At 44.3% G+C, this 22875-nt stretch overlaps 3 protein-coding genes across 5 annotated transcripts; 2 read left to right on the forward strand and 1 right to left on the reverse strand.

Annotated features, from left to right (window-relative positions):
• Window positions 1-537: 537 nt before the first annotated feature.
• LOC121635602 (pro-opiomelanocortin-like) lies at window positions 538-2952 on the forward strand. Its single transcript, XM_041978875.1, has 3 exons — window positions 538-646; window positions 2020-2140; window positions 2238-2952. The coding sequence occupies exons 2-3, from the start codon at window positions 2024-2026 to the stop codon at window positions 2769-2771; spliced, it is 651 nt and encodes a 216-aa protein (XP_041834809.1). The 5' UTR covers window positions 538-646; window positions 2020-2023; the 3' UTR covers window positions 2772-2952.
• A 3468-nt stretch (window positions 2953-6420) lies between these two features.
• fbxo3 (F-box protein 3) lies at window positions 6421-13167 on the forward strand. Of its 2 annotated transcripts, none has more exons than XM_041978817.1 (12): window positions 6421-6553; window positions 7161-7250; window positions 7347-7510; window positions 7609-7723; window positions 7802-8006; window positions 8088-8133; window positions 8811-8895; window positions 8977-9099; window positions 9172-9287; window positions 9357-9464; window positions 9543-9625; window positions 12260-13167. In XM_041978817.1, the coding sequence occupies exons 1-12, from the start codon at window positions 6462-6464 to the stop codon at window positions 12404-12406; spliced, it is 1374 nt and encodes a 457-aa protein (XP_041834751.1). In that variant the 5' UTR covers window positions 6421-6461; the 3' UTR covers window positions 12407-13167. The 2 variants fall into 2 exon arrangements, with proteins under 2 accessions (XP_041834751.1, XP_041834752.1); XM_041978818.1 differs by having other exon boundaries at window positions 12263-13167.
• A 181-nt stretch (window positions 13168-13348) lies between these two features.
• On the reverse strand, window positions 13349-18542 carry LOC121635581 (chromosome alignment-maintaining phosphoprotein 1-like). Of its 2 annotated transcripts, none has more exons than XM_041978838.1 (3): window positions 18376-18542; window positions 16050-16799; window positions 13349-13833 (listed from the first exon to the last, which is right to left on the reverse strand). In XM_041978838.1, the coding sequence occupies exons 2-3, from the start codon at window positions 16795-16797 to the stop codon at window positions 13454-13456; spliced, it is 1128 nt and encodes a 375-aa protein (XP_041834772.1). In that variant the 5' UTR covers window positions 16798-16799; window positions 18376-18542; the 3' UTR covers window positions 13349-13453. The 2 variants fall into 2 exon arrangements, with proteins under 2 accessions (XP_041834772.1, XP_041834773.1); XM_041978839.1 differs by lacking the exon at window positions 18376-18542 and adding an exon at window positions 18242-18374 and having other exon boundaries at window positions 13429-13833.
• Between the last annotated feature and the right edge of the window lie 4333 nt (window positions 18543-22875).

Genomic DNA, 22875 nt, shown 5'->3' on the forward strand with positions numbered 1-22875 from the left:
CGACATGTCGCCTCAGTGTTAAGCTTCCAAACCTGCCGTCTGACATTTAACAAACAACTGCAGCACTGCAGTAAATGGAGATTTATACAGCATGTTTTTATCTTTTAACACTTTATTCTGCTTTGATGGATTTCCGAGTTTTTAATTCCAGCTTTGAACTCATTTAAAGGGGAAAAGTTTCCTTCTTTCGAAACAATTATTGATTATTTTACCCAGTTTATGCCTCAAAAATCAGAAAATAACAATACATGATAAGTTATGAATCCTGTAAATCTATAATAAACTTTTCAGAAAAATCCGTGTTAGAGCTCAAATACACAGAGCTGAAAATAAAACCTTCATTTTGGGGAGTTTTCATTGAAAAATAAAGTGTGTGGGAGGAGGAAGATATTCCATTGATTGTCCATTTTCATGCTGCTGTGTGTGTTTACGAGCATGAATGAACGCTCGGGATCACGTCATCCGGGTGTGTTTTTGTGTGTATTTCCGTTTGTGTGTCCTTGACAGACAGAATATAAAAGTGGGACGACTGATCGAAGCATCAGAAGACGAGAGGAGCAAGAAAAGCTTCATCCGACGGCCCGACGACAAGAAACCAGCAATAAGAAGAGGAAGAAGAGGAGGTACCAAGAAACAGACGACTGCGGTGAGGATCTCTTTTAATTAACAAAATAAATAAATATTAATAATAATAATAATAAAGTTGTAGTGGCAAAAAAGTTGATAATGATAAAATAGATTTTTAGATAAAAATTTAAAGATAAGATTAAAAATCCATTTAAAAAGACATCATTTTCAACCAAAGCCATTTTTGAGCTGTAGATAAAGTTTGCTGTGATGGACTGGCGACCTGTCCAGGTGAACCTGCTAATTGCTGGGACGAGTTGGACTGAGCGGTGTAGAAAATGGACGAATGAAAATATGGATACCTCCACATTTCCATATTTTCCTCCACATTTATTCCCCATATGAAGGTCTTTGATTTATTGTTCAACAAGATATCAAATTTATTTAGAAAATAAATGTTAACTGTACATTAAAATGCTTTTTAAATGTTACATTTTTTATGAAAACTGATATTTAGAAAATTTTATGAAGTACAGTTTCTTCAAGGTGTGTGTCATTAGATTTGATCAGGGGTGCCCAAGTTCAGTCCTCGAGATCGACTATCCTGGAACTTTTAGATGCAACTCTTCTTCAATCCACCTCAATAAAATGGCTCATTTCCCTCATCCACATGTTCTTCAGCTCTGCAGACGCCTGGTAACGAGCCATTCATTTGATTCAGGTGTGTTGGGGAAGGGTTGCATCTAAACGTTGCAGGATAGTAGATCTTGAGGACTGGCCCAGGGAACCCCTAGATTAGACTACACTGAATTAAATATTTTGAACTGATATTTGAGTGAAAATGGAGTTCCACACAGCAGTGACAGTTTTTAACTTGCAAAAATTTATCATCAAAAAAGTATGTTTGTGTTAGTATTTATATATAATCATCCATCCATTTTTTATACCACTAATTCTCATTCAGGCTCGCGGGAAAGCCTGACTCCATCCCAGCAATTAGCAGGGGAAAGGCAGGTTCACCTGGACAGGTCGCCGGTCTATCACAGTACATATAAACATCCAGTAACATTAAATAACTGACTGAAAAAATGTAGAATACTGTACAAAAAAAGAATGTTTTGGATGCATTATGCTGTGTATGTCATATTTAATAAATCCAGAGACTTTTTGCATCACTCTGTTAAAATCCAACCCCGTTGTACGGTCTGATTCTGCTCTTCTGCCCCATGGTGGACATTTTTTGTGCTGCAACAATGTTGACATGTCACATATGTCAAATATTGAATAATGTATGCAAATTATTAATTTCTTAAATTCATTTTTACATTTTGTAAAAGGAAAAATAAAACTATTCCAAATAAAAAAAAAAGAATTTTCTGATGTTATTTCAGGTGTTAAAGATTCAAGTACAAAAAGAATCTGATGTACTTCTTGTTTCTGATTGGTCGACAGGAGGATGTGTCCTGTGTGGCTGCTGGTGGCTGTGGTGGTTGTGGGCGGGGCCAGGGGAGCTGTCAGTCAGTGCTGGGAGCATCCGAGCTGCCAGGAGCTGAGCTCTGAGAGCAGCATGATGGTAACACACCACTCACAACCTCACTGAGCACCACATCTCTGATGCTGTTACTTCATCATGATGTTGACCTTCCTCCTCCACCTTCCTCCTCCTGCAGGAGTGCATTCAGCTCTGCCGCTCCGACCTCAATGCCGAGACCCCCGTCGTCCCAGGCAACGCCCATCTCCAGCCTCCTCCTCCATCTGAGTCTTCATCCTTCATCTCATCCTCGTCCTCTCCTCAGGCCAAGCGCTCCTACTCCATGGAGCATTTCCGCTGGGGGAAGCCCGTCGGCCGGAAACGCCGCCCGGTCAAAGTCTACACCTCCAACGGCTTAGAGGAGGAGTCCTCTGAGGTTTTCCCCGGAGAAATGAGAAGGCGGGAGATTGCCAATGAGCTTATGGCAGCTGCAGCAGCTGAGGAAGAGGAGGAAAAGGCTCAGGAGGCGATGGAGGAGGCAGAGGAGCACCAGCAGCTCCTGGGAAGCCTCCAGGAGAAGAAGGATGGTTCGTACAAGATGAAGCACTTCCGCTGGAGCGGCCCACCACCAGGCAAACGCTACGGTGGCTTCATGAAGAGCTGGGAGGAAGGACGCCAGAAGCCCCTGGTGACACTCCTGAAAAACATCATTAACAAAGACGAACAGAAGTGAGAGCAGGGAAAGAGGAGGAAAGGGGATGCAGTGGAGGAGGAGAAAACTTTTTACACCCTGACCAATAAAAAGCTCCGAAACTGCTCTATTAGCTGATTCTGACTGAGGGACGGATAATTTATGCTTTTATGTAAATAACTGTATTTATTACATAAAAACAAAAAACTATTTGCAAGCAAAAGACGAGATTTGTTTGTCTGTGTGTCTCACATCACTGCTCCTGAAATCCCATCTAGACCTCCACCAGATCCGACCTGAAACCAGGCTGGACGAGAGGACGAGGACCCTCAGGCCGTTCAATTCTTCTTTATTTGTACAGCACCGATTCACAACAGTCATCTCACTTTTACAGACTCAGTCCAGTTCACTTCAGTTCAGTTCAGTTCAGTTTAGTTCAGTTCAGTCCAGTTTAGTTCAGTCCAGTTCACTTCAGTTCAGTTCAGTTTAGTTCAGTTTAGTTCAGTTTAGTTCAGTTCAGTTCAGTTCACTTCACTTCAGTTCAGTTCAGTTCAGTTTAGTTCAGTTCAGTCCAGTTTAGTTCAGTCCAGTTCACTTCAGTTCAGTTCACTTCAGTTCAGTTTAGTTCAGTTTAGTTCAGTTCAGTTCAGTTCAGTTCAGTCCAGTTCACTTCAGTTTAGTTCAGTTCAGTTCAGTTCAGTCCAGTTCACTTAAGTTCAGTTCAGTTCAGTTCAGTCCAGTTCACTTCAGTTCAGTCCAGTTCAGTTCAGTTCAGTTTAGTTCAGTCCAGTTCACTTCAGTTCAGTTCAGTTCACTTCACTTCAGTTCACTTCAGTTCAGTCCAGTTCACTTCAGTTCAGTTCAGTTCAGTTCAGTTTAGTTCACTTCAGTTCAGTTCACTTCAGTTTAGTTCAGTTCAGTTCAGTTTAGTCCAGTTCATTTCAGTTCAGTTCAGTCCAGGTTAGTCCAGTTCAGTTCAGCCCAGTTCATTTAATTTCAGTTTAGTTCAGTCCAGGTTAGTCCAGTTCAGTCCAGTCCAGTGCAGTCCAGTTCAGTTCAGTTCAGTTTTGTTCAGTCCAGGTTAGTTCAGTTAATTTCATCTCAGTCCAGTCCAGTCCAGTTTAGTCCAGTTCACTTCAGCTTAGTTCAGTCCAGGTTAGTTCAGTCCAGTTCATTTCATCTCAGTCCAGTCCAGTCCAGTTCATTTCAGTTCAGTCCAGTCCAGTCCAGTTCATTTCAATTCAGTTCAGTTCAGTTCAGTCTAGTCTAGTCCAGGTTAGTTCAGTCCAGTCCAGTTCATTTCAGTTCAGTCCAGGTTAGTCCAGTTCAGTTCAGTCCAGTTCATTTCAGTTCAGTCCAGGTTAGTCCAGTTCAGTCCAGTCCAGTTCATTTCAGTTCAGTCCAGTCCAGTCCAGTTCAATTCAGTTCAGTTCAGTTTAGTCCAGTTCAGTTCAGTCCAGTTTAGTCCAATTCAGTCCAGTCCACTTCAGGTTAGTCCAGGTTAGTCTGGTGAATGTGGCCGGGGAGAGGGAAGTCTGGGTTTCCCTGCTGCCCAGCTGCCCCCATGACCCGACCCCGGATAAGCAGTAGAAAGTGAATAGATGGATGGGTGGATGGATATATTAGTAAATTACTTTATAGATACATTACTGATTCCTGCAAGTATTATTATTATTATTATTATTATTATTATTATCATTGTTATTGGCTTTAAAACAGGGTGATGGCTTCTGGCAGGAATAACCGTCTGTACCTGTCTGTGTTGCTGTGGACCTGAAAAAAAGTCTCAGACTTAACACACTCACTGTTAATTATGATTCCTCTCTTTTCATTCATTCATTCATTCATTCATTTATTCATTCATTCCAGTCTTAAGTGATTTTTTTCTCTATGGTCAAAGACGGTAAGAAAGGTAAAAATAAATTAAATTTGTAGCTTGTGCACTGTATGAAACAGAATAGTGGCTTGACTAGTTATAAACTGTACATTAATGAACCCATATATCTACAGAATGATTTTAGCCCATATTTGCAGTGTTTCAGTCTTTCAGTAATTTTCAACAGGACTTAGTCCAATGTGGTCTAGATGCCTAAAATTAACAAAATGTTCTAAGTCCTGCAGTTTTAACAGCACCTGGGCTAATATGTTTAAGCTTCCAAAAAGCAGTGGAATTATCCTTTACTCATATCCCTTGAACTCTCAATCAGAAGCCAACTTCAGCTTTGTGTTTTCTGTCTAAAAGCCCATTTCTGCTCCCTTACATACGTAAATAGCAACGTCGGTTTCAAACATTGTCACACATCGCCATCCTCATACTTTCATGTGTCTTTTTCATCACCATGGTTGTTAAGTCAAGTTAAATTGTTCTACCACTAGGGGGCAGTGCTGAGTTCAGAGTTCACTCCCGCTAGCCGCTCTTGGTTTCAGACACCGTTTAGCAGCGGTAATGCATCGTTATAAAGTTGTTTCCAATGCCAAACACTCACATATAGCGTTTTTAAAAGCTTGCGCATTTTCTACAGTTGTTGTGCTCGTCTTCATTTTTCTTTGTTGTTCTCGTCCTGATCCTCTTCTTCTTCTTTGGTTTGTTTCGTTCGCTGGTTGCATGTCAGCTATTCTGCTCAGCGCTGCCCCCGTGGTTTCTGGTGGTATTGCTTCTTCTTCTGTGTCAAGCGACGGATAGCTAAGCTCCCTGAAAATGACCAAATTACACGCGCACGAGACTGTCTGTCCGTCTGCTTATTCGTCTTCTGGGTCCAGCATGGTTACCATGGTGATGCACCATGTGACACGTTCTGTGCAGACGTGTGTGTGCGTGTGTGATCCTTACTGAGTAGAAAATTCATAACTCTAAATTTGCCACTCACAAACCCTCATTTTAAGTTTTGTAAAGGAACTCAAGTAATATTTACAACAATCCAACATTCTAAAAGCCAAAAGCCCTCAAATCTATGAAACTATCTGATTCCCTGGTGTTACATGTTCGTGTGCTGTTCATGTCTGTTTCTCATGCTAGCCTGACATGACTCTGACAAGACTCTGAAAAGATTTGGAAAAGAGTCTTGGAAATCGATCAGCTGACGCCTGCTCACATCTAAAGACAAGTGTTTGGAGTTTTTAGTAACAGTCTAGTCTCAGACTGACATTTTACAAGACTGTCAATATTTACAAGACTAAAACTAGATTCTTTTAGCTTTTTTGTGATATGTAGGACAGTTGATATCGAACAAGCAGGGCTGATCTGCAACAAGCTCCACCATGTGCTCCTCTTCTGGACGTCCACGATGACATTTCATCACCGGTTCTTGTACATCTTTTTTTCCCTCCGTTATCGTCGTTCTGACTGTCAGGATTCCTGTTTCTGCTTTTGTCAGAGCTCATCTATTGGTTGTTGATTGTGCTTTGTCACTGCAACTTGCAATAATATCAACCACGTTTGATATTGTCGCAAGCCCCAGACTATGGAAAGACTGATATAAAACAGCGCAGACCACCTTAAACTTCATCATCGCGATGACGGAGCACGCTTTGACTCCAGTAAAACATTAAGTTTTTGTCTATTTTGTTTGTTTTTTTAAGTTTTTGTCTGTTAGTTACTGTACTGAGCAACATTCAATAAAGCAAATTAAAATAAATAAATAGATAAACCCCCCCAGTAGATGGCAGTGGTGCAGTTAAATGCTGGATTCAACTACAGTTAAAAGGTCAGACGAAGAAGAAGTGTTGCTAACAATGGCAGCTTCCTCGGACTTCCAGATGGATCATCTTCCCTCAGACCCGCTGCTGCACATCTTATCTTACCTGAGCTTTAGGGATTTGGTCCAGTATGTATCCGACAACACACCTGAACACGCGGAGCAGAGCGACAACAAACAACGATGGTTTTCTTCCGCACAGTGACGTGAAGAAACCGCAGAGCTAACACGTTCATTTCTAACAGTAGCTCGTTAGCTTAGCAAGTAGCTGTTGTTTTTGTTACCGTTTCTCCTAAAGTTACGGGTAATGAGTCTCTGCCAGCTGTCTACAGGACCTTTTAAGAAAGAAAATTTACGGAAACTGGAGCTGTCACTTGCGACGAGCCAACACAGCGACTTTTAAACCCGTAGAAACATGATAAAGATCTTGTTTACACTTGGCCTGCTAACAGCTGCTAGCAGTTTGTTTACGTTTGCGTGTTAATTATTAATTTATTCTGATGTAATAATGAGAAGCGTTTTAAGTTGAAATCGGCACAAAATATTAAAGTATGTAAAGAAGACTTTATGCAATCACAAGGAGAATAGTTTTATTATAATTATGTAAGCAGCACTTAGTAAAAAACACAACTAAGGTGACAATTGTTGCAGAATAATACATACAGTAAACACTTCGATTAACAAACCTGTGTGTGTGTGTGTGTGTGTGTTAACTTGACCTCCTGCGTGTGTACAGTTGCAGCTTTGTGAACAGAAGGCTGAACGAGTTGTCCAAACACAGCCCTCTGTGGAAATCCCCATGCTGCAAACACTGGCTGCTGACGGAGTGAGTTCACTTTAACATAGTCAGAGTCCAATTGTAGCTACACGTAGCCTAAACACACCTGTGTGTGTGTGTGTGTGTGTGTGTGTGTGTGTTCAGTGCGGACCGGGTGCAGAGCAGCCTATCCTGGTACTGCCTGTTTAAGCAGCACTACTTGGATCTGGGCCGCTACATCCAGTACTACGCAGTGCTGAAGAGAGCCTGGGATCAGCTGAAGAGCTTCCTGCAGCAGCGGTGTCCACGCATGATCGCATCACTCAAAGGTGACACAGACGTGTCGGGCTGGTCAGGTGGAAAGTAGAAAATCTGATTTCTTCCCTCCAGTTTGGAGCTGAAGCTGTTCTGTGCTTTTTTTGTTCAGAGGGCGCCACAGAGGAGGAGCTGAACAACATCGAGGCTCAGATCGGCTGCAAGCTTCCAGATGACTACCGCTGCTCATATCGCATCCACAACGGCCAGAAGCTGGTGATCCCAGGGTCGGTGTTGGTCTCATGGTCTGTCCTCTGCTTGGGCCAACCCCCCATAGTCTGACTGGTCTTTCTTTGTGTCCTCAGGCTGATGGGCAGCATGTCCCTGTCCAACCACTACCGGTCGGAGGTCCTGCTGGACGTGGAGACGGCAGCTGGGGGCTTCCAGCAGAGGAAGGGCGTGAGACGCTGCCTCCCGCTCACCTTCTGCTTCCACACCGGCCTCAGCCAGTACATGGCCCTGGAGCCCACCGAGGGACGCAGGATCTGCGAGAGCTTCTACCCCTGCCCCGTACGTACACTCTGTCTACCTGACCAGTCACAACGAACGTTACAAGAGGTCGTTCTGAGTTTCTTGTCTCTCGTCCCACAGAATCAGACGGCTCAGGATCCATCAGCCATCGACATGTTCATCACAGGTCTGTTGCCATGGTTTTACATTCAGGCTGTCAGTCCCTGCCAAAGTAAAAACTGGAAGTCCATTTTTTTCACAAAAACTGTTTGAGGGGAAAACAGATTAACCGAGTCGGGAACGTCATGATTTCATCCTACGTGCTAGAATGAAGAGGAATGTGTGTTATTTATCCCAGAGGGAAGTTGCAACGTTTTAGCAGTATTTTTGGTTTTTTGTTGTTTTTTTGGGAATTTGAGGAATCTCAAACATTAACAAGAAAAATAAATTTCTAGATTAAAAACTAAAATCTCAGAAGGTTTTGAGAATCCACCACTAGGTGGCAGCACTCTGTAGCAGGTCAGATCAAACTCTCCATCCAGGGGTTTGGCTCCAGCCAGGAAATATCTAAAACCTGCAGGACTGCAGAGGTCCAGAGTTGGTGATTCCTGGTCTAGACAGTTTATATAATAAAGAGGAAAACAATGTATTTTACCTTGCCTAAAACATCCAGTATTCTATAAACTAGCAGCATTTTACATCCGCGCAGCGTTAAGGCCGTACGAGCAGATGTGCACAGCAAAGTTAACAGAAAGCTAAAAGCAGGAAGTCCTGCACTGACATGTCATGCTCAAGATCTGCACACGAGACAACACACTGTGGTAAGAGTGAAACCAGTCTGTAGCTAACTATGTGTGTGTTCAGGTTCCTGTTTCTTGGAGTGGTTCACAACCTACGTCAACAACGTGGTAACGGGAGAATATCCGATCATCAGAGACCAGATCTTCAGGTAAACGTTCCGTTGCTCTGAACCTGGGATGCGGCCTCTACGTGGAAAAGTCCTAAAGTTTTCCTTGTGTTGTGTCTGCAGGTATGTGCATGAGAAAGGTTGCGTGGCAACCACCGGTGACATCACCGTTTCTGTTTCTACCTCCTTCCTGCCAGAGCTTTCGTCCGTCCACCCGCCTCACTTCTTCTTCACCTACCGCATCAGGTACGTTCCAGCGTGGACCGCCGACACGTCGTGTCTCTGTGGGGTTTGAACCTGTGACTGCTGTGTTTGCAGAATAGAAATGTCCAGCAGCGCCTCACCTGAAGCTGCCTGTCAGCTGGACAGCCGCTACTGGAAGATCACCACGTCCGACGGCATCGTGGATGAAGTTCAGGGGCCCGGCGTGGTCGGTAGGTCGCCGCCGTCACATGACCCCACTGTTATCTGAGAGTGGTGGCTGAACCTGTGTTTCTGTGCAGGAGAGTTTCCAATCATGACGCCCGGAAAGGTGCACGAGTACGCCAGCTGCACCACCTTCTCCACCCCATCGGAGTACATGGAGGGTCACTACACCTTCCACAGACTGGGTGACTGACTCCTCCCACCAAACAGCTGGAAAAACACACAGCTTGTTGTTGTTGTCCTGATGGTTGTTTCTCTTGTAGCCAACAAAGAAGAAGTTTTCCAGGTGGCCATCCCTCGCTTCCACATGGTCTGCCCCCCCTACAGAGAGCCAGTGGGTCGACTGGTAAAACGTTTCATTCCAGCTTTTATACATGATGACGTGTGGAATCGTTACGCTTGGATTTAAGTTGGAACGATTTCAGATCCCTCACATCTTTCTCTGCAGTGTTTACACAACAAACAAACAAACAAACACAGGCCTCAAGGACCTGGAAAAAACATAAACAACAACTCAGGCATGAAAAAAACCTGAAAACTGTCGAATAACAGCAACACAAACAGACTAAACTAAGATGCACATAAAGGATTGGGGGGGTTTGTCGCATCTCTTTCTAAAGCTGCCTTCACAGCCGTCCTTCTGATTTAAGCCCTAGTTTGTTTGCGCAGATCGAACTCTGGTTCGCCTACAAACTTTAGTCTCGGGCTCTTCAAGTGATCCAAATACAGGAAGCAGATCAGGGCTCCAGACTCCGACCAAATGGTCGCATTTTGCGACTAAAATGTGAGACGGTGAATTTTTCATCTACTCGCACAATGGCGACCAAAACATTTGTCGGTATTTTTCTTGTAGTTATAACTGAATTTATTTAGTCGCTAACAAACTTCTGTCCACCTCCTCAGCCCAGTAGTTCACAGTAAGGCGCAGATTAGCTGCTGGTTGACCGACTCTAACTTCAATACGAGAAAAAGAGACGAGCACCAACGAAGAAGACGACAGCCAATGTGTGTGTGAGCGGGATGAACGAGCACTGTGATTGGCTTATGTGTCAAAAGAGGCGGGTCTTGGAGGAATTTATTATTCCTCAGTGTTGCCAACTTAGTGACTTTGTCATTATATTTAGCGAGTTTTCAGACCCTCTAGCGACTTAAAAAAACGACTAAAGACAAATCTAGTGAGTTTTTCTGGTATTATTGGAGACTTTTGGAGACTGACGTGAATGAAGGTAGTTAACTCTGTGCAGACCCTCTCATACGAGGCTTGGTCTTCTCGCAGCAGCAGCTGTGCGACGTTCACCTCTGTTTCATGACCAGGCTGAAAATGAAACGTACAAAGCTGCTGCTGGAGGATCCTGTGCTGGCTTACCGTCTGAAAGTAAAGTCTGTTATTGAAGAGTGTGGACAAAAATATTCAAAAAGTTAAAAGTGGTGTGACATGTTCCAGACACTTAAAAAAAGTGAAGAAAACATTGACAGAATTATTATTTTATTTATTTATTTAGCTGTTGTAAACATTTTAGGTTGTCTTTTTATCAATTTTTGACTTCCCCACTACGTCCCTCTTTATGGCAGCATCCATTACAACTATATGTACTCAGCTGATAATGCTAATTAGCGACTTCTTTGTACCGACCCGTGGTCTACGTACCGACCCGTGCTCTTCGTACCAGCCCATGGTCTACATACCAACCCGTGGTCTTTGTACTGACCCGTGGTCTTTGTACTGACCCCTGCTCTACGTACCGACCCGTGCTCTACGTACCGACCCGTGCTCTTCGTACCAGTCCATGGTCTACATACCAACCCGTGCTCTTCGTACAGACCCGTGCTCTTCGTACCAGTCCATGGTCTACATACCAACCCGTGCTCTTCGTACAGACCCGTGCTCTTCGTACCAGTCCATGGTCTACATACCAACCCGTGGTCTTCGTACTGACCCGTGCTCTTTGTATTGACCCGTGGTCTAGGTACCGACCCGTGGTCTAGGTACCGACCCGTGGTCTTCGTACCGACCCGTGGTCTTTGTACTGACCTGTGGTCTACATACCAACCCGTGGTCTTCGTACCGACCCGTGGTCTTTGTACTGATCCGTAGTCCAGGTACCGACCCGTGCTCTTCGTACCGACCCGTGGTCTTTGTACTGACCCGTGGTCTACATACCAACTCGTGCTCTTCGTACCGACCCGTGGTCTTCGTACCAACCCGTGCTCTTCGTACCGACCTGTGGTCTTTGTACTGACCTGTGGTCTACATACCAACCCGTGCTCTTCGTACCGACCTGTGGTCTTTGTACTGACCTGTGGTCTACATACCAACTCGTGCTCTTCGTACTGACATGTGCAAAGATGGAAAACAGAAACCCTGGAAAAGATGACGTCTCTGGTGGACAGATGTAAACACAACACTGGTTCCAACATGGAGGATCTGTCCTACCCGTCTGTGTTCTGGTGAACATTCTCTACACAGCCAAACTCATCAGACACAGGCAGTAAGGAGTGTCTGGTGGAATATGGTTGTGTTGGTGCTCGTTGGGAAGGATGAGGCTGGAAAAGTAGGTAGTTAGATCATTATAGACCCTTTGCTTTACTCTGTGTTCTGTTTGCTCTGGGATGTTTATTCATCCAAAGGTAACCAGTTTCAAGGATCTGATTTCTAAAAAAAAAAAAAAAAAAGTCATCAGTTCTTCAGTTTTATTGATTATTTTTGTGAAATTGTCTCAGAGGGGTGCCCAAATTTATGACAATTCTGGTTCGCTCATATGGGAGTAAAATGGGTTAAATGTTGAAAGAATGTTAGAGATTATTTTGGTACCCACACCAGCTGTTTGGTTCTAACAGGTGCAACCCACATGCTCAACTCTGCTGCTCATCCCACACATAGGTTCCAGATGATTTAAGATTTATCCTTTTCAAAGAATTTAAATGTGTGTTTTCAGAAGAACATAAAGAGATAAACCTGCTCTGTTTGGTTTCTCTGCAGCAGAAGCCGTCCACCAGCTTCACGTCTCGCTACGAGGACGAGGACTTCTGCGACAAAGACGACGAGAAGGACGGAGACAACTTCGGCAACCTGAGAGGAATCAACATGGCCGCCCTGGAGGGGGCGTGGTGCCCCCGACACATCTGACGTCTGTAGCACCAACCAGAGACAGATGGCTTCTACCTCCAGATGCCACCCTGAGCCGCATCCGACTGCAGAGCTGCAGGAGGAGGTTTTTCTGTTGTTGATAGCGTTCTTTCACAGCAGTGTTGCACAAACCGGGAAAAGGACTGGATTCAGATCAAACGAGTCGACAGGAGAGACAACTTCCAGGTTCCACGTAGAAAACGTTGACTATAAAACTCTAAAACTGTGGGATGAATGTGGCGTTAAAGACATTTTACCTGTGGCACAGAGAGCTCAGGTGGTGGGGAGCATTTAAGCTCAGTCATTGTCATTGTAATAATTCTAATTAGGTGGGCTTGGTTCTGGAGAACTGGGGTTTGAGTCCCTGGAGTGCCAACAGAGGTGAACCACTCTGGGCCCTTGAGTCTGACTCCTAACCCTCCACAACATGGCAGCCCACCTCTCTGGGACTTTCTGATCAGATTTATTAGATTAAGTAAAATATAAACTGTCCAATCACAGCTGATGAGGTGGAGAAGCTGGTTTAACTGATCTGTGGTAAGTTTTAAACTGCAGGTGTTGTTTAGGTAGTAATCTGCCCCCTAGTGGACAAACCAGGTTCTACACGGATCCACAAACCTAAAGGAAGAAGATCCACCAGCCTGAGTCTGAGGTTCTCATGATGGAAACATGTTGGATTTTATTTTTATTCATCACACTGACGGTGAACTGAGTCTGTAAGTCAGTAGAGAGCAGACAGGACGGGTTGACCGTCGTACAGACGGCAGAAGAAAATTTGTTTTTGTAGTGGAAATCATTTGAAAGGTGTCGCGTTTTCTAGATATTATTTAAGGTCATGCTGTCAGTGAAGAGGATGTTGGGACGATTCTTCCTCTCTCTAGACACTCGCTGAGCTGGGGGTGTTTTCTTTGTTTGATTTAAATAAAAGGTTCACATTCAAGAATTTCATATCAAGCTTGAACAGAGACAACCAAAATTCTGGAAAAAAAAAACAAAAAAAAAAACTTTTTAGGATTTCATGAAACAGAATACAGAAACGGCGTCCATTCAGTCATCATCATCCTCATCCTCCAGGTCTTCCTCCTCTATCACCCTCCCAGAGCTCCTCCGTTTCCTCGTCCCTCTCGTCTCCTTCCTCTCCTCCGGCTCCTCTTCGTCCCCGTCGTCTTCCTCCTCCCCTCCTGCTCCGACCCCTCCGCCCTCAGCGCCGTCTTCCTCCCGGGCGTTGCAGCGGCTGCAGTGCCTCCTGAAGCCCCCCAGGTACTCGGAGCGGAAGTAGCAGAAGGGGCAGGCGTAGCGTCCGGGCCGGTGGGCCACCCTGACGTGCTGCTGCAGCCGGCTGGGCAGGAAGAAGCTCCGCCCACATTCCTTACAGCTGTACGGACGCTCGACATCATGGCAGCGCACCACATGACTGATGACGAAGCCTGAGCAACAAGTTCAAGTTGGACTCATTTTTATCTGTTCAACACTACGGAAGCTCAGAGCAGCCATTCCTGCATTTATTAACATACTCGGCTCCTAAAAGAGCTGGGACACCGTGTCAAATGTAAATAGAAGCAGAATCTCATCAGGTCATATTTTACTCCCAGTAGAAGATCAACAACATGTCAGATGGTGAAACTGAGACGTTTCACTATGTGATGAAAATATGAGCTGATAGTGAATCTGATGGAAAAAGTTGGAACAGGAGCAACAAAAGGCTGGAAAAGTAACTGGTACAAACCAGAACCTGGAGGAGCATTTATTTAACCAATCAGGTTACCTGGCAACAGGTCAGTAACATGACTGGTATAAAAGGAGCATTTCAGAGAGGCAGAGTCTCTCAGATGGAAACATGGACAGAGGTTCATCAATCAGAGACAAATTGGATCTAAAACTGTGGAACAATTTCAGAAAATGTTCCTCAGACTTTGAAAATCCACCATGTAGAACATCATCAGAAGATTCAGAGAATCAGGAGGAATCTCTGTGTTCTGGGGCCAGGGAAGGCCTTGCAGATTTCAGCAAGACGATGCTGAACCACATCCTGCATCCATCACAGCAGCATGGCTTCACAGGAGAAGAGTCCGGCTGCTGAACTGGCCTGCCTGCAGTCCAGACCTTTCACCAGTACACAACATCTGGAGCATCATGGAAGCAGAAATCCAGCAACCAAGGTCCAGGACTGTAGAGCAGCTAGAATCCTGCATCAGACCAGAATGGGACAACATTCCTCTCCTAAAACTCCAGCAACTGAGGCCTGAACCAGGAAGCAGGACTAACATACCCGGATATCTCTCTGTTACCTGGGTGGACTTACCCAGATGTTCAGCATCCTGAATCCTACGAAGCTGGTTGTGAGCTCGGTAATTCAACCCAGAGTTTTCCATCTGGATCAGAAAAGGGGCAGGGTTTGCAGCATTTGACCAATCGCAGACATGGAGAAACCCTGCAGAGCAGCATGGAGGACTGGACCATTATTCTTCCTCCAGACCAGAAGCAACACTGTTGCCATAGCAACAGCCAGGAAGGAATGCTGGCTCTGTTAATGCGTAAATTAGTGAGATTCTAGGATATTAATTGATGGGACAATATAAATGGACATGACTCTGATTATTACGGCCATTCCTCTCCTAAAACTCCAGCAACTGGTCTCCTCACTTCCCAGATGTTTCCAGACATGTTAGAAGAAGAGATGCTACACCGTGCTGAACACCACCCTGAACTACTTTTTACACCGTGCTGAACACCACCCTGGAACTACTTTTTACACCGTGCTGAACACCACCCTGGAACTACTTTTTACACCGTGCTGAACACCACCCTGGAACTACTTTTTACACCGTGCTGAACATCACCCTGGAACTACTTTTTCCAGATGTGTTGCTGCCATCAGATTCAATACCAGCTCTGATTTTCCTTTTTATTTTATTTCTCTTTTTTTACCTTGTCCTGTCCAGCATGGTGGCAGCAGAATGATGGTGTGGCTGCTGGGTTGTGCTGAGCACATTTGCTTTGCCAAGAGAAGCTTTATGGATAGAAGGCTCCTCTGGATAATTATTTTTTTAATTAAGTTATTGTTTATTTTGAATTACAAAATTTAAATAATATTGCTGGACCTAAACGGAGCAGAGACAAAAAACCAAACATGTATCACTACAACAACCAAAGTACCAGAAACACACAAAAACCCTGAACAAAAGTAGCTCAGGGGGCAGCAGAGGAAGGCCCCGGCCAGAGCCCCCCCAAGGTCGCGGGGCACAGGCCCCGGCCGGAGCCAGCTCATATTGATGTGTGTTTGTTCTACTGGTAATAAAATATGAGCTGATGAGGTTCTGCTTTTATTTACATTTGAATTGTTTTAGTATTGAGGTCAGATTGAAAATCTGCGGTTAGCTTGTATTTATTTGGTAATTGTTGGTCAGCAGCTGTAACAATATTTGAACCGGGGATTTCCTGAACTCTCATAGTTTTAACAGTAATTCAACAGTCAATTCAAGAAATTCTTTGGGATTTAAATATCACGTTATGTTGATATAATGATGTTAATGTTTTCAGTATTGGCCACCTTCAGCTTCCGTACACAACAAGTAATCTTTAATAATGAATGTCTGACGTCACAGAGGAAGCTGGAATCAGACTGTCGGATGGTGTGGGGTACCTTTCAGTTTGGTTTTCCAGCCACAGATGAGGCAGACGAAGCGGTTGGACATGAAGCCCACCACCTTGGCCGTGGCCGCCACCTCCTCCTTCACCATTTCCTCGCTCATCCCGCCCCCTTCCTCGTCCTCTGCCCCGCCGCCCTGCGTCTGGCCGGCCATGATGGCCTCGCGTTTGATGGCCTGGGTGGCGTAGGCCTTGGGGAGGTCGTGCTTGCGCACCACGTGGCTGACGATGACGGATTTCTGCTTGTGTTTCCAGCTGCAGATGAGGCAGCGGTAGCCTCCGTCGGCCAACATCAACAAGCTTCTCTGCTCCGCCTCACCCTGCTCCTCCTCTTCAGTCTTAATGCTCTCCTTGCTTTTCAGAGCAACCTTCTCTTTCTCCTCTTCTTCCTCCCCCTTGTCACTCCCATCATCCCCACCTTCACCTCCTCTTTCACCGCTGCCTCCTCCTCCCGCCTCCCTCTCGTTCATGCAGTGCTTGGTGATGATGTGCTTGTAGAGTTTGGTGAAGTCTCGGCTGGTGAAGAAGCATTCGGAGCAGTGGAACAGCCGCCCGCTGCTCTGGTACATCAGGATGTTGCCAAGGCGACCCATGGCAATCCCGTCCAAGGAGGTGGGGTGAGACGCTGCGATGTGGGACAGCTGGTGGGCGTGGCTCTTGGATAAATGGCTGCAGCGGGGGCACCGGAGGTGAGCTGCGACGCCGCCGCCCACTTCGCCCCGACTCTGAATGATGGTGGACATCACTGCAAAGAGGATTCAACAACAACTTTATTAACCCAGTCTGACTCAAACGATTTGATCATCAAATTTTAGAAATTAGAAAATGGAATTCATTCTTTTATTCATCATGTCTTTCAGTAGTCTTCAGGAATAGTTCTCCAGGATCCTGGAAGGACTTTCCAAAGCTCTTTTTATTCCGTTCTGTCCAGATGATCCCACACTGCTCCAATACTGCTGAGGTCCAGGTTCTGGGGAGGATCAACCAGACGCGTTTCCACTGAACTTCAGTCCAGTTCTTGTGTCATGTGACCTACCTCCCTTCCTTAAGAACGGCTTCTTGACAGCTGAAGGTCCAGATGCATCTCTCAGGTCCTGGTTCAGGTCTTTGCTGGATTCAGATCCTGTTGATTTGCTGTAGATGTTTTTTAGTCCTGACTCTTTTTCTTTTGTCCTCCTCGTGTCCAGTTTCTGCCTCCAGGCTGAGATAAGCCAGGTTTCCAGCTCCCAGCTGTTTGGGAATCACCTTGTTGCTGCTGAAATCCTGTTTTCTGTCAGACTGTCTGATCTTTGCTGGTTTTCACACATAAAACTAAAGAACTGGAACAAATGATGAACAAATGGTTCTTTACTAAGTTGGCTGTTATTTGTTGACAACACTCTGGTTCATCCTGCGGGTTAGGAGCCTTTTTTCCGCCTGAAGGATTCAGAGGTCAGGTTCAGGGTTATGTTCCTCTAAAAATGGTTGGGTACAAGGACCAAAGGTTTGAAAGACCTCCAGAAAACTGGAGAACTGTTGATGAAGACCACTTTCAAAGAATACAACAAAATGATATATGAAGAAATTAATCTGATCAGGACCGCTGCAAACAATTCCAGGTAACATATATAGACATTTCATATGTTTTTATAAAATCATTTACATGTAAAGCTGAAAAGAAAATAACTGGTCTCAAGATATTCTTAATGTTTATTTTCTGGCCAAAAAATAAAATGAAATTTCTGCAATAACTGGTAACTGACCCATATTTGCTGCGATTTTACATTAAATGAAAAATACAAATGGCCTTTTCCTCTATAATTTTTGTTATAACTAACGGAACCTTATATTTAGTTTTCACTAGTCGGATGGTTTAAACCAGAGACGTCCAGCTCCGGTCCTCGGTCCGCAATCCTGCAGGTTTTAGATGTCTCCCTGATCAAACATGACTCAAATTCAAAGGCTCTCCTCAACAGCTGCTTATCAAGTTCTCCCAAACATGCTGACACAGTAATCTGATTCAGGTGAGCTGTAGTAGGAAACCCCCCAAACCTGCAGGACGGTGGTCTCAGAGGACCGACTCAGAACACTCCAGGTTTAAATGAGCTAAGTGTAACTTGCTAATAATGATTAATTCTAGTCTTAGAAAACAAATAAATAAAACATTATATTAAAAGTTGACACACAAAAGCTCATTGAGTACATCACCTCGATACAGAGACTCCTTCGCGTGTTATGTGACGGATGCTGCGGCTGCACGTTCTGGATCACAGGGCTAACAGACCGCAGCTAACAGGCTAACGAGCTTTACCAGACACCATTATAACCATCTTTCCACCCACCTGCCAGCTCCGCTGCCTCCGTTTGTCTCAATTAAAGCTTCTCGGACTGAACTGACTCTAAAACCAGCAGCACTTTAACCTGAACCGTTCTAAACCATCCTGTTGGGAACAAACCCGCCCCGTAGCTTCAACCCGCGGGGAAGCTTCCGTTCGTTTCCGTGTTTACCTCCAGCCCAGCCAATGAAATCGTTTCAGTTATCTACGATAAGCCAATCACAATACTCCGTCTTACTGAGCTCTCGCCTGTTGTTTAATAATCGCGAGATCTCTTCCACAATTTTAGGATTTCAATGAAAAAGAGGTTTAAAAGAGAAATAAAACTGCATTATTTATTTAATACAAGCCAGACAAAGGCTGTAGTTGTAGCATTTTTAATAAATTGATATATTAGTTATTAACAGTATATTCAGCTATTAAACTATCTTCATTCATTCAGCAGGTAAATTCCAATACAACAAGCAAGATAGAGGATCAGCAGTATAACCACAAAAATCTAAAATAAATAAATGAAATAAATACAGATTAGAGATAAACACCTTAAATTAATAATAAATAAAATAATAATTAATAAATAATGGCTCAGATACTTTGAGGTAGCTGATTGGTTCCATTGTCCACTGCCACAGAGTTGTGGGAAACAGATTTTTACAGGCAAACTTAAAGATTTTTAAACATGCTTTACTCACCTCTCCATGGTGTATAAAAATATCTTGGATGCACTGGGACATATCATCAGTGATGTTTCCTGACGTCATTGGATGTTTTGGATCTTACATCATCAGACACCCTAACTACGATCAAGTCGTTTCCCACAGTGGAGCATCTTCTGATGCTACTTCCAGCAGGATAATGCACCATGTCACAAAGCTCAGATCATCTCCACCTGTTTTCTAGAACATGACGATGAGTTCACTGGACTCCAACGGCCTCCACAGCCACCAGATCTCAGTACAGTAGAGCAGCTTTGGGATGTGGTGGAACGGGAGATTCTCATCATGGATGCAGCCGACAAACCTGCAGCAACTGTGTGATGCTGTTATGTCAATATGGAGAAAACCTCTGAGGAAGGTTTCCAACACCTGCTTCATCTATCACACTAAGGACTGCTATTGTTTGAATTGATGTTGTCTTAAAGTGTGCTATAAATAAAGTTTATACAGTGGACGGTTTAAATGACCCATCAAAGAATACAACCTTTTAAAGCATATTAAGCAGGTAAGACGATTCCACAGTGTAGATTAGTGAAATAATTTAAAGAATTTATCATTTCTATGAACATATAAATAAATCAAAATTAAGTTTAACAATGTGAAAGTTTCACAAAACAGCTGTGATGCCTCAACAGTATAAATTAACCCATCAAAGTACGCTACCTATATATTTATGAGGGTCGGATGATCCAACAGTGTAAATGACCCCATAAACCTTATACAGTAGCCTATATTTGTGCAGGTAGGATGGTTTAAATTACCCCATCAAAGTATTAGGTAGGATCCCTCAACAGTACAAATGAATGAAGGTTTCTGTTAATGAAATTTTTCTAATAATGAAAAAAAGAAAATACTTTAAATATAGGCCTGCAATTTCTATGAAAATACACAGCCTGCTAGCTAGCTCTGTCGACTGGTGCTAGTTAAAACATGCAGAGGAACCTACTGTTCATGTTCTCGGCTACAGAGCAAAATAAGCACACAATCGTCCCACGAAGTGTTTGAAATGCTCAAACTTACCAGAATGAAAATGTCTTGAGCACACTTTCGACCAGCTTGGGATATCAGTGAAATTAAGTCCCACGACGGATATCCACGCCGTCCGCCTCCTCCTTGTTACTTTGGACACAAAACTCCCTTGATGGTTTTTTTATGTAGAAAAAGAATAAAAAGACATTTGCTATTTTTTCCCTGTCGATCATGTGCGTTACAACCCACGATGCAACAAGTTCTCCCCATGTCCATCACGGCGCCTCATGAGTGGCCTCCAACGATGGCTATTTTTCCCATCAGCCACTGGGGGGCTGGTGTCATGACATCACGTTCCCATGCCCTACTGGTTGACTCTCATTCACACTCTTTGGCTTTTTGCCCCCAGAGCCCTCTGTAAGAACAATAGCCATCTCATTACACTGGTATTGATACCGATACTAGTCTTGGTATCGATAATATTGATATTTGCATCCATCCACCCAGCCCTAGTATGGAGGGAGATAGGGACGAGCGAGGATTGGTTTGTGAGCAGAGAAGGAGAGAGAGAGGATAGGCTTCTTATTGTGTTACAAAAGAGGGAGGGGAGACAGTGAGAGAGGAAGAATCTGTGTTTTCTTTCAGTCTTTGCTCAGATTCAAACACACTACTTAGACGAGGACGCTGGGCGAGCGAGGTCATCATGCTTTGCTTCAAAGGTGAGAGAGAGAGCGCGTGGAGAAGTTAAAATGTGGCTCGTGGTCGTAAAGGTGTGAACACACACTCTTATCTTCATAACCTTTCTGCAGTGTGCGTGCGTGTGTGTGTGTGTGTGTGTGTGTGTGTGTGTGTGTGTGTGTGTGTGTGTGTGTTGGGGGGTTAATGGAGGGAATGTTTCCAGATTACAGCTGCTGCAGGTCTTTGAGCAGCCGTTACTATGGTTACAGTAAAACTACTGCTGTGGTATTTGTGTTGAAAGTGAGTGGTGTGGCTCGTGGCAGACGTTGTGGGTCATGCATTTCTGCGTTTGTGTGTTAATGAGTGGCGGCCTGTCAAGGCACGCTGAGACATCCCATTCAGCCTCCTGAACACAGCTGGTCTGCCTCTGCAGCACAAACACAGCCTGGTTTCCCTCATGATGGGACCTGCCGCTGAAGTTTATCCACACATGCGCTGGTTCTCTTTGTCTCTTTGTGTTGTTGCTTTTCTTTTCATTTTGCACCTCATTGTCACAGTTTTCAGTCTTTTCAGGCGCTTGTGGATCATATTACGTTTACTTTCAGGTTGTTTTCATACCCATGACACTTTTTTATATGTCCTTCAGACTGTCTCATTCTACTGAGGTTTTTATTTCTTTTATTTTCTGTTTATTGTTATTTTGCTATACTTTAGGGGGAATATGTGGATATCTTTGTGGTCATTTTTTTTTTTTTTTTAAAGTTACTTTGTACCTCTTTGGTTGGATGCACGTGTCTTTCCAGTGAGGCGGATGTAGTGCGCCTGGTTAAATTCTGGGGGTAGCTTTCACTGCTGGCTCATGGCTGCCTCGTGCATTTCACACAGGCCCCTCCGGTCCTCGAGGACCACTGTTCTGCAGGTTTTAGATGCTTCCTGCTTCAACACGCCTTTCTCAGATTCACGGGTCATTGTGCAGACTTGACAACAAGCTGTTGGATTCTTTTCATTAGAATCATGTATGTTGGATTATGAAACATCTAAAACCTGCAGGACTGTGGCCTTCGAGGACCAGAGTTGCCCATCCCTGTTTTTTATGCATCGCTGTGAATCATGTTCACTTTGGGCCGTGTCCACATATAAACCGAACCTGTTAGAAAGGCCTGTAAGGGCGCTGCCACGGAAAAAACACCTCGTGTTGCTCGGCTCTGCAGGTCTATGTTCCCTAAATATCTTTGTGGTCGTTCTATGTTTATTTTAGGGGTGGATTAATTATGCGTTAATCACAATTAATAAATAAAAAAAAAATGAAGGCATTAAAAAAATTAACACAATAAATTTCTAATGCAAGAATTTCAAAGGCAGAACGTTTGTTAGCGCACAAGTTCCTGGTGTGTCGATAAGACGGGTGCATGTCAGAGCTCGGCTAACAACGTAGCCAGTCTGCTGCTATATTTAGTGAGTTTTCAAGCCAGTCTAGCTACTCTCTTTAAAATCTAGCGACTTTTTCTGGTGTTATCGGGAACTTTTGAAGACTGCCGAGAAAGCAGGTATCGTTAGCGCCGCAGGTGCTGCTGCAGGCCCCTCCCCCTTCCACAGGCCCCTCCCCCTCTGTTAGCTTCCAGCTCCAGATCCGGAGACGTTCCCCTCTGCTCCAGGACCAGATGGGAAGCTGCTGCTGGCTGATCCCGTCCTGGTTGCCATCACATATTAATGCCTGTTAATGAAACATGGAGGAAACATGTAGAAAGTTAAAGATCTGGAACATGATGTAGATTCTCAACCAGAGAACAGCTGGAGCTGCTGGTTAAAGGGCTTAAATGACTCTTTAACTTTAGGTCTGTTCAGGTTGGGCCAGGGATGTCTTCTATTTCTGTTTCTACTGTCTGTTGTGTGTGGGCGGAGGTGAGGACCAAACGCAGGCAGGTCAGGCAGGAGGCAGAACTGGTGCAGGCAAAAATGTTTATTCTCCCAAAACTCAGGAACAGGGAAACACACATTACAGGGGATAAACCACATAAGGACCTGACAAAGACAACTGAAAACCAGGGAGCATTTATACACAGAATGAGTAATGAGGAGCAGGTGAAACGGATGAGAATCAGACCAGGTGATCAAACGAGCCAGGAACAGAAAACAGAGCACA

This window comes from Melanotaenia boesemani, chromosome 24, assembly GCF_017639745.1.
Source record: "Melanotaenia boesemani isolate fMelBoe1 chromosome 24, fMelBoe1.pri, whole genome shotgun sequence".
Lineage (NCBI taxonomy): Eukaryota > Metazoa > Chordata > Actinopteri > Atheriniformes > Melanotaeniidae > Melanotaenia > Melanotaenia boesemani.

Excerpts from the sequence above, each read along its gene's own strand:
- fbxo3 (XM_041978817.1), top strand. The coding sequence starts at position 6,462 with ATGGCAGCTTCCTCGGACTTCCAGATGGATCATCTTCCCTCAGACCCG. Across the intron at positions 7,724-7,801 it reads CAGAAGCTGGTGATCCCAGG|GCTGATGGGCAGCATGTCCC; the intron begins GTCGGTGTTGGT and ends TTGTGTCCTCAG. Across the intron at positions 9,465-9,542 it reads CTACACCTTCCACAGACTGG|CCAACAAAGAAGAAGTTTTC; the intron begins GTGACTGACTCC and ends TTTCTCTTGTAG.
- LOC121635581 (XM_041978838.1), bottom strand. The coding sequence starts at position 16,797 with ATGTCCACCATCATTCAGAGTCGGGGCGAAGTGGGCGGCGGCGTCGCA. Across the intron at positions 13,834-16,049 it reads CTGGAAAACCAAACTGAAAG|GCTTCGTCATCAGTCATGTG; the intron begins GTACCCCACACC and ends CTTGTTGCTCAG.
- LOC121635602 (XM_041978875.1), top strand. The coding sequence starts at position 2,024 with ATGTGTCCTGTGTGGCTGCTGGTGGCTGTGGTGGTTGTGGGCGGGGCC. Across the intron at positions 2,141-2,237 it reads GCTCTGAGAGCAGCATGATG|GAGTGCATTCAGCTCTGCCG; the intron begins GTAACACACCAC and ends CTCCTCCTGCAG.